At 50.6% G+C, this 12,507-nt stretch overlaps 6 protein-coding genes across 6 annotated transcripts; 2 read left to right on the top strand and 4 right to left on the bottom strand.

The window, feature by feature from the left end:
* Position 1: 1 nt before the first annotated feature.
* Positions 2–970, top strand: MIND_00502800 (uncharacterized protein; the record flags this gene model as incomplete). Its single annotated transcript, XM_037361822.1, has 4 exons — positions 2–137; positions 185–351; positions 398–649; positions 707–970. Exons 1-4 carry the CDS (start codon positions 29–31, stop codon positions 968–970), a joined length of 792 nt encoding a protein of 263 aa, XP_037222114.1. The 5' UTR covers positions 2–28.
* A 43-nt stretch (positions 971–1,013) lies between these two features.
* Positions 1,014–3,020, bottom strand: MIND_00502700 (F-box domain-containing protein; the record flags this gene model as incomplete). Its single annotated transcript, XM_037361821.1, has 6 exons — positions 1,014–1,107; positions 1,155–1,275; positions 1,330–1,441; positions 1,496–2,184; positions 2,235–2,394; positions 2,448–3,020. The coding sequence occupies 6 exons, from the start codon at positions 3,018–3,020 to the stop codon at positions 1,014–1,016; spliced, it is 1,749 nt and encodes a 582-aa protein (XP_037222113.1).
* Positions 3,021–3,228: 208 nt separating this feature from the next.
* On the bottom strand, positions 3,229–5,712 carry MIND_00502600 (Mitochondrial intermediate peptidase; the record flags this gene model as incomplete). Its single annotated transcript, XM_037361820.1, has 4 exons — positions 5,179–5,712; positions 4,612–5,128; positions 3,906–4,562; positions 3,229–3,851 (listed from the first exon to the last, which is right to left on the bottom strand). The coding sequence occupies exons 1-4, from the start codon at positions 5,668–5,670 to the stop codon at positions 3,229–3,231; spliced, it is 2,289 nt and encodes a 762-aa protein (XP_037222112.1). The 5' UTR covers positions 5,671–5,712.
* A 211-nt stretch (positions 5,713–5,923) lies between these two features.
* MIND_00502500 (uncharacterized protein) lies at positions 5,924–8,737 on the bottom strand (the record flags this gene model as incomplete). Its single annotated transcript, XM_037361819.1, has 10 exons — positions 8,646–8,737; positions 8,417–8,600; positions 8,145–8,352; positions 7,780–8,098; positions 7,629–7,727; positions 7,418–7,571; positions 7,135–7,351; positions 6,765–6,985; positions 6,570–6,710; positions 5,924–6,511 (listed from the first exon to the last, which is right to left on the bottom strand). Exons 1-10 carry the CDS (start codon positions 8,720–8,722, stop codon positions 5,924–5,926), a joined length of 2,208 nt encoding a protein of 735 aa, XP_037222111.1. The 5' UTR covers positions 8,723–8,737.
* Positions 8,738–8,852: 115 nt separating this feature from the next.
* On the top strand, positions 8,853–10,187 carry MIND_00502400 (Eukaryotic integral membrane protein; the record flags this gene model as incomplete). Its single annotated transcript, XM_037361818.1, has 6 exons — positions 8,853–9,068; positions 9,118–9,287; positions 9,336–9,453; positions 9,500–9,711; positions 9,762–9,902; positions 9,959–10,187. The coding sequence occupies 6 exons, from the start codon at positions 8,853–8,855 to the stop codon at positions 10,185–10,187; spliced, it is 1,086 nt and encodes a 361-aa protein (XP_037222110.1).
* A 79-nt stretch (positions 10,188–10,266) lies between these two features.
* MIND_00502300 (G domain-containing protein) lies at positions 10,267–12,456 on the bottom strand (the record flags this gene model as incomplete). The annotated part of the gene is made up of 8 exons (XM_037361817.1): positions 10,267–10,814; positions 10,864–10,990; positions 11,034–11,116; positions 11,162–11,444; positions 11,488–11,737; positions 11,788–11,853; positions 11,898–11,950; positions 11,998–12,456. 8 exons carry the CDS (start codon positions 12,454–12,456, stop codon positions 10,267–10,269), a joined length of 1,869 nt encoding a protein of 622 aa, XP_037222109.1.
* Between the last annotated feature and the right edge of the window lie 51 nt (positions 12,457–12,507).

Genomic DNA, 12,507 nt, shown 5'->3' with positions numbered 1-12,507 from the left:
ACACACACTCTTCTTCAACCTTGACTTGATGTTTTCATGGCTTCCGCATAGTCCTGCAGCCAAAGAGGCTCAAGCCCCCCAGGACACGGCTCATGACCGAATACTCGCTGACATCTTGGATGAGGCTCCCACCTTAGGTATGGACTTCGAAAAGGCCTGCATTCATTTCTTAAACTGTGGATAGAACCCATAAACAACAGTTCACCCGGCCCTCCAACCACTATCTACGACCCATTGGATGGCTCTATTCTAGGAACAGTCGTCTCCCCGGATAGCAACCTGCAACCAGATGAGATTGGCAAATCAAATGCTGCAATGTGGTCCCATTTGTCGCAGGTCATGGACTTGCAAGTGAGTTCACTGTCCATTGTAAGGTGCATATTCATGACATCACAAGAACCAAATATCACGAATGCATTTAGACATGGAGGAGGTTGGGATGGCCACAGAAGCCAAAACTAAAGGCAAGACCAGGTCGCGGGCGACGAGCATTAGTCGTGTGATTGTCGAAGATGTCGAAGGCGAGGAAAGGATTGGAGGGACGCGTGATGAAGAGGCCGAGCGGAACCGGCTCAGAGAAGAGCAATTCGCAAAGCTGTCTGGGCAGTTTCACGGAAAGAAACAAGCAATCAACGAGATAATGACCAAGGTTCGTCTCTCTCTCTCTACCAGAACCAACGGAACCTCTCTAATTCTTGCATCCCAGCTCGACGCACTGTCACGAGCAGTCACTGACTTTCATGCTCTGCAGGCACCCAACATTGAATTTGGAACGCGGCAGGAGTCCCTTCCGGTCACAAGCACAGACTCGCTCGCCAGTCCAGTTCTCTCAGATCCACGTTCCCTTACTATCACTGAGTCGAGGAAAGCGTCGGTGTCATCTACGCCTTTCCTGCGCCATGTCAGCGAGGTAGACACACCACAATTTGTCGAAAGCCCTCTTTCCACGGATCTCGCTCTACCACCCTAACTCTTGTATCACTAGCCAACCAACATGTACAACAAGCAATTCATTACTCGGGGTAATCGTCGTATTTCCGTGCAGCGTCTTCATCGTTTGGATACTGTCGTTGTAACTCCGGACTCAAGCGCCATCGGCCGCGATAACTAGATTTCTCATGAGAACGAACTCGGCGTTTCTGAACTTGGCTTACGCTTCAGGATGCGTATATGCATCGCTGAAATACCGGCCCATAATGCTGACCTGTTCTAGGAAAAGCATCGCGAGTTCTGCCGTTAGCTCAACCGGCTTCGCGATATTGTCCTCTGCGACATCTTCATGAATTTCAGTTACTTGGGGCCGACAAATCAATTTGGGAGACGACTCACATCGCTGGGTACCTTCAAGACTGATGACGTGATAAAATGGCTGGTCAGCCCCTCGATCCAGACGGCCGACCTGCATCAAGGTTTTCCATTCGTCGCTTGCCGCACAAACCGGCTAGATAAGATCACTTGAGATGGTCTAGGCCAATATTGCAACTTGGGCACTCACGTCCCAACCAACTATACAGCCCGTGTAGCCGTACACTCGATGCTTGAACGTCATTCCGACATAATGCGCAATTTTGATATCGTCCGTGCGCAAGTGGAGGGCTGCAGCCTCCGACTTTTCTGTCTCCATAACACTTGCACAGATCTTGTCGAGCAGCCGGACATTGCCTCCTTGCAGCAGAGGCCTCATGTCTGCGAGAAAAGTTGAGCAATAAAGCGGGTCGAGTGAGGGAACGCGGGAGAGCATGTGCGATACCAGCTGTGGCTCGTCGGAGAGGAGAAGATGAATGCAGACGGTAACGTAGACCGCGGCTTGTGAGGGTGAATCGCTGTTCTGCAGGGAGGAGAAAATATTGCGGGCAGCGCGAAGGAGCATGGGGGCAGCACCGCACGGGGCCACATAGCGCTCTATGTTGTCGGGAGCAATTCCCAACCGCAAGAGCATCGCTGGGAGATCATGTCGTAGAGAAACGAGCGATGAACCGAAAACGTCCACCATGAAGTCATCAGCGCCGGGTGGGGAGGCGACATGTACTAGGACCCGGCCGGGAAATTCTACGGGTGACGCTGGTATGCCGAGGGACCTGGCCAGAGAGACGAACACGTGAACAAGGTAGATGGGGAGTGTTTTCTTATTGGTGTCTAGGTAGGCATGCGGGAAATGGTTCAAGACATTGTAGAATCGTGTAGCTAATACCGAGAATAAGCAAGTTTCCAAGACCCGCAGCGCCACCACGTACATTCGACAGGACCAAAACCCTGGTCTTCACTCATGAAGTGGCAAATCTCGGTGCACAATCCTGAGAGGTTATACCCCGGAGATTCGGGATCTATTTCGCAGGATTTTTTCAAGAGGTACATGCGACATTGTTCATTCAATGCGGCAAGCGAAGACGAGATCTTGTTCGATGAATAAGAAGGTTCAGTCAGCAGAGGCCGGAAGGGAATCAAACCTCTTGGAATGATTTGCCAAAAAAGCAGGACAATGAAGAGAAAGCATCCACGAACGACACCGAATTCCCGCCGTCCACAAGTCCGCCCCAGTGTTTTATCGCAGAGCTGCGAAGAATCATGTTCAGCACGCCCTCAGCCCAGTACCGTCGCGTGAGGGCATAGGTCACAGACGTGCCAAACAGCGCGGGAGCAGGCAGGATGCATTCAACTTCGAATGCATCCCAGATGTCGAAAGACTTGACCGCCAGAGTTGCCGCATATTCATAACGGTGTTCTCGGTCAAGGACCATTTGTTCAAGAAGAGCCAGGGCTTCGCGGTCGCGGCGGCGCCTTTCAGCATATTTGAGGCGCCAGTCATCGTTGAAAAGGGTCGTCAGCTCAGCTTCTGTGTCCCGATTCGAATGCTGGTATCGCACCCGATAGTGGGCTTCCCACAGACCGGGTCGGGCAGCAGCTTCATGCAACAGTCTGTTTGTTTTCAAACAATTTACAAGCGTCGAAACAGCGTCAAGCTCTGCGCGTTGCGGCTCCACCGACTCCAGAATGGCAATGTAGATATCAAGAGGGAGCATTAGAAAGATTTGGAAGCACGTGACACAAGAACGCTTAGAAAGATTGCACCCTGATCATGCATGATTCAGAGTTCACAAGCCAACCACAGAAACCTAAATGATAACTCGACCTATATGATTATTCATGTCTAGATCTACGGGTGCTTGCGATTAGATTAGCTACAAGTGTGAGGATAATATTGGCTACAATCAACGTCGTCCGCGACTTTTAATGCCGTCCTGGAATATCATCTTCTATTCTCCACCTCCCGACCTCCCTCATCGCCTCTGCATCACCGCTTTCCAGCTGCGGTGCATTCAGCAGAGTGCTCACCATCTTCCACGGGTCCTTGCCCCCGCCATAACCAAGGACCTCTCTTTTGTACTTTTCTCCCGTCGCCCGCTCCAGGGGGTCCGCCGAAAAGACGTTGCGCCACACCCGAGATGCAATCGCGCGGTCGAAAAGATAGGAGTAATAGGTCGCGGCGTAGCCCACCAGGTGCCCAAAGTGGGTCTGGAAAGACGTGCCGGGCACGTGTGGAATTAGTCCACGAGTATTGTGCAGCCGCGCCAGCTCCGCTGTCGAGTCAAAATTGTGTTCCAGAACCGTTGGGGAGTGGTACATTTGGTCAAGGGCAGCGAGGAGGATTTGCGAGTAGGTATCAATCGAATGGCACGGGTCTTCATGGTGGTTCCCGCTCTGCCTGTCGACTGAGGTGCTTTCTGCATCGAACAGAGAAAGCACAGTTGGGGACGTTAGGAAATGCTCCATCAGTATTGAGGGCAGTTCCACAAAATCAGTCGCACAACGGGTTCCCGATACATTCTGGTAGTCAGTTCTGCCAACCATAGCTGAAGAAGGAAATTTTAGAATAATCATACGATATTTCGTAAGCGTCCACTCACAATGCATCGCATGGCCCATTTCATGCCATAAAGTTGTAACCTCGTGCCATTGTAAAATAGTTCCAGCTTGAGCTGCTGGTCGCGCAAATTCGCAGAGCAGAACAACCAACGGGAGTTGATAGACACCGTCTTGATTTGGGAGTTTGTGTCGTTTGACAGCCTCGAATTCCCGAGACAATGCAATTTGTCCCTCCAGCTCGGGGCTCACACCATCTCCAAGCTCGTCGTCATCGTCCGTTCTACGTGAACACCGAACAGTATAATGAGCGGCACCGTTAGCCTTTCCTGGTCTCGCAAAGAGGTCCGCATATATCCACCCAATGACGCCATTCTGCTCATCCACAACTTCGAGTTTTGTTACGTCTGGATGCCATACTTCGCCAGAAGAAACGTCCACTGGCCGAAGAGAAATTCCATACAGATGACGGAACAAACGGGAGAGTCCCATGAAGACGGTGCCTAATGTGAGGGGTGGCAGGGCGACCGGTGGAGCGGGGGGTTCTGGAGGGCAGTAAAAGTCGCGATCCCAGGCTTGAATGGTTGGCAGTGATGGAGTATTGAGATGGTTTTGTTTTCGCACGCTCAGTGCTTCCAGAGCGCTTCGAGCAGCAGGACGTGTATGATCAAGCAGCGCATCAAGGAAGTAGCCCACGTTTTCTGGGAACATTGAGGAAGAACTCCAACTGGAGAAAAAAAGAATGCATACCTGGTGATTTAGCCATCTTATCGTCCAGAGTCATCTGAGCAAAACTCGATTTGCCAACGAGTTGTGCGAGCTCGGCCCGTGAGCGTAGCAGGTTGTCCAAAACCTCGATTTGGTCAGGTGTACTTGAGTTTGACGCGATATAAACGCGTCGGCGAGCTTCCTCTGCTGGGGCGTCACGCATAATCATCTGTGCTTGAATCGAGCCGGGATAGACAAGAAGGTCGCGTTGGGTAAATCGTGCCTGCAGTCGTAACCGCACTCCCAAGCCTTGGTCTTTTAGACCAGCAAGTTCAGAGGGTTTTATTGTGGCGGGCGGACCGAAAGTAGTGACACCTTGCAAAAACTTTCGTCCGAGAAGCAGGATTTCAGACGACAGCGACACGAATTTATCTCGCTTCGCTGGCGGCAAGTCGATGGCCGAGCTTTCGAAGTCGCGAGAGAAAATGAGCGCGGTTGCATGCGCCTCTGGCGGCAATGTCTTGACGATGGTTGGGTCACTGAGCACGACCTTGAGTACCTGCCCAGTATTGAGATTGTGAGAAAGAACAGACAGGTCAAGCCACGCACCGAATAAAGCTCTGTGTGGGTGTTGAGCACATTCATATAGTTGCACAACTTTTCGTGCGCAAAGTTGGCTGCCTCAATCCATTTCACGTCAGGATGCGCATTCTGCACTAACTCTGCGAGGTCAATGACGCCGCAAAGCAGGTCGCTCAGCCTGTCCAGGTTTTTCACCACAAGCAGGAGCTCCCTCCGTGACTCCTTCGCTCGTAAAATCCGGTCCGTCAGAAGTTGGGCACGGATGACGGTGGCGTCAGCAAGTGCAACCAATTCATTAGGTGTGGTGAGGTTGCGATGGCCGAAGAGCCCAGTGGAAGATATGGTGGACTTGTGGGTAGTCCTTGGGCGGTCGAAAATCGTTATGAGTGCCTTGTCTTGACTTGAAGCTGGAATTGTGTGTGCGTAGCGACGATGGACACCGTCGTTCTTGGCAAACAGGCAGCCTCGGAAGCGAAAGACACGTCGAGCGGGGCTGGAGAGAACATGGTGGGTAAACATAAGGCAATCGCTTGACCGCCCCGATGATATTCGTCTGGTCGAGACCAAACAGGCATTTTGCCATCACGCCGGATTACGCTGACTCTCATTGGCTCAGACACAAGCGGGCATCCGCCTTCAAAATTCTAAAGCAGCGAATGGCTCAACTTTCGTGTGGTACATAGGTACAATTGTGTCAAGTACTGAAAATCTAACTACTGTGAAAAAAAATGCAAATGTAAAGGAAAAAATGTGTAGTACTGTATTGTTAGGGTTATGACCCTCCTCTCCCATTCGTCGACTCCCCATCGACTTGCATATCCGATTCCTGTCCATTCACAGATTCGCCTCCATCCATAGACAATGCTCCGTTTTCAGATGGCTCTGGTGCTTGCGCTGCCTCCGGTTCTGTACCAGGTTCAACGGCATATACCCAGAATTTCGACCGTTTTTTGCCAGCAATTTGTTCCAACGCCACCTCATTTGGTCGAAGGGCAGCGACAACCGAGCTTTGCAGCTTTCCATTGCCGTTTGTGACACCGTGCGATGTCGTAGAGCCGCCATCACCTGAACCCGTAGACACGGCACTGTCTTCTGTCCGGGCACGTTTACTTGGTGGCTCAATATCGAGCTGGGTTTCTGGAGGGGCTCCGAGGCGAGTCGACCTCCTTTCCCCACGCCATGAAGACCATGGATCTTCCTGCGCTTCCCGTTTTCCGTTGGCGTTGAGAACAGCTGTCCGTGTAGAACGCCGACGACCAGCATGTCGACCATCTTCCTCTTCATCTCGGAAATTCAAAAAATCGTCGTCTTCAAATTCATCACGTTCCGCTTCCTGATACGTGTATTCATCCCCTTCATCCTACACAAAAGCGTGAGCTTCTGTTTGTCATTAGCGAGATGGCTATGCGGCAACCCACCTCCTCATCGTATCCTGAATAAACGTAATTGGGTTTTCGAGTTTGTCGTCGGGTTCGGGTTTCCCGCAATAGTTCTGCCTCCGCCGCACGTGCTAGAGCCACCTGTTTCTGCTCTAGTTTCTTGCGCGCCTTTTCAACCCGCTACATAAAGGTAGACAGTTGGCTGCAACTTCACTCATAAGAGCAATTACTCACCACTAATTCAGCCTCGATTGCTTCAGTTCGACTTTCGAGCGTTTGTATGAGGTGTAAATGATATTTCTCCATCTTGGGCCGTTTTTCGCCTTTCCCATGAGGCGGTATAGCGTCCTGGAGCTTCTTGATAATTGCCTTATATTCGTCCAGTGTTGTTGTGACCATATGGAAGGTTGCAGTGACCTTCCAAGGGTTGGTCGAAGTATATAATCGCGGTGAGTCTGCAAACGTTGGGTGAGCAACATTTCAAGTACGGCGGCTGCACGCGTTCGAGTTTGGGAACACGTAAACCCGATCGAAATAGCATATTTTAGAGATGATGTCTTGTTGCCAAATCTGGTACCTGCCACACGGAAGAAAGGCTACACACCATCAGCAGCCCAGTATCGGGTTCGTTCCAAGTCTTGCCCTAAGGGTACCAGCTGAAGCTGTTTCTGACTAAGTGGGTCGGAGTCCTCAGGTGGGGCACTGGTTGCATCCTTTTTCTTGTGCTTGTTAGATGACACGCCCCAGGCGCGATCAACCGTCGCCCTAACGTCGGCAGAGTGTGTCAATTGAAGTTCCACTAGTTGTCGAAGGATTTTGAGCTGGAATACGCGAAAAAAGTAACATGTCAGCAACATGGTGGCGGAAGTAGGCGCCTATGAACACACTTTGAAATCCCAGTCGGCAGTAAAGAAGCCGCCGTCTATAGACTCGAACGGGTCTTTGTTGGCTCTAATCGTGTCGTCCCAGAATATAGATCTCTCAGAAGATTTGAGATACTCGGAAAGGACGGTGGCCACAGTTGTGGATATTTGATCAATGCTGACGACGCAGAAACAGACGTCAGGGCCTCGCAGTGATGCCAGGACATGCTCTCACCTCAAGTTACGCGTCTGGGGGCGAAGATTGAGAATGAAGCCCGCGAGTACTTGAGTCAAGATGGGATTGGGCTCCTGAGAAAGCAAGGCCTCCTCAAAGCTACAGAGCGGCAGGAAGTGAGCGAATGACATTTCTCTATGGTAGGACGCACTCCATCGGTGTCTCGAGGCCCTCAATTTTTTCTCGAAGGTTGGTGAACCGGCAGATGAAGGAATAGACGAAAAGCGATTCCCATCGGCCACTGGGGTGGGTCGAGGGAGATGTGGTGCTTGTCGGAGGGCAGACATGTCCGACTACATTGGCTTTGGCGGTCGCAGAGGACGACGAAGCCATCCGACCGGCAAAGTGTTGGTGGAAGTTGTGGGGAAGCAAGGAGAATGGGTGACGACTATCCGACTCGCGCAGTGTCACAAGGAGTTTCAGGCCATGTACAAGTTCATTTACAACCATGCCCCACCACAAATATCCTGCTAATGCACCCTATTACACCCACAAACGTTCCAACATGGTCCCAACCTCCATAACCTCCAAGTAGCCACCGAAACGAGTCCTTATCCAGGTCCGACCTAGTGCGGAAGTGAGTCAGAGCTCGTAAAACGATCGTAGAAAGTGTAAAAACCTTGGGAATATCGTGGTGCTCGCTGAGGGATTCGAGATGAGCGTTAAATTCGCTGACTCGGTCTTTGTGGCTCTTTGCAGCAACTTTCGCCACCTTTTCAGAAAGCTGTTGGAAGCATCAAAATTACCGCAGTAAAACAGGTAAGCCTAGCGGCTCAAGATTTGCGTACACGGCGTCGTTGGATTTGTTCGAATCGACGTTCAGCGTCGGTCTTTCTGTCAGATGGAGCACTAGGAGCAGGAGAGTTGCTGCCACTTCCAGGCTGGCTGCTCCCAGATGCAACAGCTTCTTCACGAATGAGGTCTTTCAACCTCTCCTCAGACTCAGGTTTGGTTTTCGACTTTTTCTTCTTCCTGGAAGAAATATCAGGAAAGATCGGAGCCAAGAGGAGCACTGACTTCTTTATTCCCCCATCTGCGACACCCTTGAGTTTGAGCGACCCCCCAGGTCGAAAGTCGTAGGAGGAGTCGCTCATCAAGCCTGAGAGCAGTGACAGTCACGCCTAACACGGTTCCAAGCTCAGTCTGTTGAAGCTATCCAGTCGGGTTGCTCTCTCATCCTTTCTCGGTCGCTAGCCTCATAGAGTCCTCGCGTGTGGACTTATCATGGCCGTGTTGAGCAGCCCTCTCCACTTCATTGCTCAAATACCACCAGTGACGCGTGCTTTTACGGCGGGGACTGTCTTCTTCTCTCTCTTGTATGCATACTTGAGCTGGACGGGGTCTCTATACGCACCATATTTGGTTCTTGTTCCGGGATCCAGTCTCTTTTATCCATGGACATTCGTGACGTCTGCGTTAGTGGAGACAAGCATATTTGAGGTCTGTCTGCCTTCATTTGCACCAAAAACACTATTTATTCCCTTCTCAGCTAGTGTTGTCATTAGCCACAATGCCTCTATCGCTCAGATACCTCGAACGACTGTGGGGATCAGTGGAAATTCTAAAATTCATTGTCGTCTCAGTGGGGTTCTCGAATATCATCGCATTCGGTTTCAACTGGATAGAATTCGTGGTCCTCAGGGATGCAGAGCTTTTCCTGTGCGTGCTTTCTTTTCCCAACCGGATTCAGCACTGAAACCATCGCAGCTATGGAATGAGATATCACGGCCAAATGTCTCTTCAGATTGCCGTCCTCGTCGCATTCACTCAGCTTATTCCTGAGCACCAAGTTCAAGTTCTTGGTGTTTTGAAAGCGCGAGTCAAAGTTGGGCTCTAACCACTCAACTTTTTGTTTGCTGATTGCTTTCCAGAGTTTACCGATGGCATATTTGACTCTGTCCACTGTCCTGTGCATATTCGGCTTCCAGTGCCCGTGGATTATCATTCAATTTGGGTGGTTTGTCGGCTGGATATACCTTCGCTTCTACAAGAAAAATACGGCAGATACTGTCGGTGGCGTCGAAACTTACGGTGACCGAAGTGAGACGTTCAGTTTGATCTCCTGGTTCCCTCCCCCATTGCAGTATGCATTTATTTCCAGATTTCCTGGATTTCTCTCATTTGCTTGATTAGCTATCCGCTGGGTGTCCTTGGGAATACAACGCATTCACTTGCCACGCGCTTCCACCTCATTCCATCCGCTGGCAATGACATCGAGACTGGACTATATAACCAGTCTCCTGCAAGTGCTCGTGCAGAGGCTGAGCGAAGACGGTGCGTCAACAAGCATTTTTTTCGTATTTTGTTGCCAACACTGACATTGATCTTAGAGCAATGGCTCTGAAAGCGCTTGACCAACGAATCGCCAATACTTCTGCACCCTCTACGGCCAGCAGCTCTTCACCCCCTCAAGCGCCACGTGCCCCACCTCCAGCCGCTGCCCCGCGCTCAGATGATCCAGCAATGCCATCGGCACCACCTGCCCCACGCTCAACTGAACGAACTAAAAGTGTTGGAGAAGTCGATGTCGGAGAGTCCGCAAGATCAGAAAGTCGGTAGTCTAAGAGCTTCTCTGTAGATGCATGCATTCACCAGCTAGCGTACGGTTGTCCCATTTTGTTGCTAACTTAATCACTCTTTACTCGGAATCAGACACTTCGTCTTCAACTTCCTGCAAAGCGCCGAACCTCCCAGTACTAGGCTGCACTTGATCGACCTCTGAACCCTCGGAATCTGTCTGCTCATCCTCACTAAATGGAGGCTCTTCCTCGCTCTCTACAACCTCGACCGCTTCCTCCTCACTTTCGTCCTCGCTTGAGATTGTTTCGTCAGGATGCAGCCAAATCCCTGTCCCTTCATCGTCGAATTCTCCATCGACATGCTCTGGTGGCAAAAATGCCCAGGAAATTCTACCTTCAGCAATTGCGCGCAGGATAGCGTTGCCGGCGCGGTGGATATCAGGACGACCACTTTTAGCAGTAAGCCAACCCTTGGCCTCAGCATACCCGATGAGAATGTCCATCGCAGTCAATGGTCGATTGGAAGGATCATTGGCCGCTGGTCGTTCGCCTTCCCGCCAAGTTCGCTTGTCGACAATCTCAGCTGGTTGAGGCTTGGAAATGCGAAGAATCTTTTCGAGAGGAAGGAGCTGGGCGGCATAATGTGTGCAAAAAGGAACGGCAGCGACTGAAGACAAGAGTTAGATGTGGATAAAAAGGTGCCAATTAGAGCTTACGACGTGAGATAGGTAAAATCCCCGAGAGAACTTGGATTTCCAGAGGTACAAGATTTGGCATGACAAGGCCAGGACAGTCCACCAGGCGAACATCAGGAGTAAAAAACAACGTTTGGAAGTGTTTTGTCTGATTTTATTAGACTGGCCCTGAAGAAGAAAGACACCCATACCTTTCCTGGTGTTTTCGATGCTCTCACTTTGCTTGTGCCGAAAAGTGCATTGAGCAAGGATGATTTTCCAACATTTGGTTGCCCTGTCGCATAGTGAACGCCTCACTATAGCATACCAAAACACTGACCGATCAAACCAATGGTCAAAAACTGAGGTTCTTCTTCTGAAGAGTCGTCCTCGCGAGGGGCTGCGGGACCGCCTACAACACTCCCAACCTTGTCTCCTTCCGCCTTCAGAAGACGATCCCAGTCAATGTCCCGTTTGACTTTGGGTTTCCATTTCTCGAGGCGAGCTGGATTGGCTTTAACTGCTTCAGGAGGTTCAAGCATCGCGGTATGTTTTTCTTGGATAGCTTGAATAAGTCGGGAGCGGAAGGTTTCTGGTAAATGCGGTCGATGTTGTCGACGGCCCTGAACAGCATAAGCTCCATGGTCGCATTCAAGTCAACAATACCTGTGAAACATATGTGGACTCCTTCTCGACATATGATTCAACTTGTACGACACTGAAATTAGGGTGTCGCGATCTAAGATATTGCGTCCAAGCTTCTGCTCTCTCTGGTCCAGATATGTCGACCTTGGTGAGTACCAGAATGACATGACGGTCCTTGAGATAATTCTGTAGGGACGGAGGAAAATGAAGCAAAGGTGCTCTAGAGTCCATTAAAACCAAAAGAATTTGGGATATTTCTGTGACGCGCCACCTGTTCCTCGACTTAGAAAGCTGAAGACATAAAATGTGTTTATGTCGTACAGTTGGCGCCACACTTCCAGATTACGCTCAAAGACTGTGGTAGATCGAGGCATCGCGGACTTGTCGCTGGTTGCTAGTCAAATCTAAATGCAAGGTGGCATACTCAATACCTCTGAGGTTGGGCTTGCCACTGTTCAACAACTTGATCCGTCTCCGCCAGCCACTGAAGAATTGAAACTGTCTGAATGGAGTCATGGACTTCCAACGAACCTTGCGGAAAAGACCCTCCTCGTTCTTTTCCACCTCAAGTTTACTCATATCAAATCTCCACTTGGGACGACGGGGACACGTCAAATTAGAATCATAGGTGGCAAGTAATCTCGAGTGACGAGGGATCGGTCGCAACAAGGGCAGTTCCGATGCTAAGACTTTTGTAGATTCGAGAAAATCGGATGGTAGGGAGATAAAGGTGGACTGAAGTTTGCGGGAAGATTGTATCGCCTGCGAGACGGGTGGACCACCGCGACGACGAGTTTTGGTTGGTTTGGGTGGAGGAGCCTCAATATCGCCTCTCTTGATCGCGCGTTTCAGTTTTGTGGCGGCCTTTTTCTTGGTTGTGGATGTGGGTTTCTTGCGTGGGGGCATCTCTAGCTTCGCGTAAGCACAAATCGATTCAGTGTAAGATGACCGTTTAGGTGAAAGAAGGTGAAGGGCGTCACAAGTGATCATCGCGCGTCATGTTTTTTCCCCCAATCTTTGAGTCCTAGATGTAATCTTCTC

The sequence above is a fragment of the Mycena indigotica genome (assembly GCF_014461135.1).
Source record: "Mycena indigotica strain 171206Taipei chromosome Unknown Mind.scaff0004, whole genome shotgun sequence".
In the NCBI taxonomy this organism is placed as follows: domain Eukaryota; kingdom Fungi; phylum Basidiomycota; class Agaricomycetes; order Agaricales; family Mycenaceae; genus Mycena; species Mycena indigotica.
The sequence above is the reverse complement of the archived record's forward strand: the minus strand, read 5'-3'. Positions and strand labels throughout refer to the sequence as shown.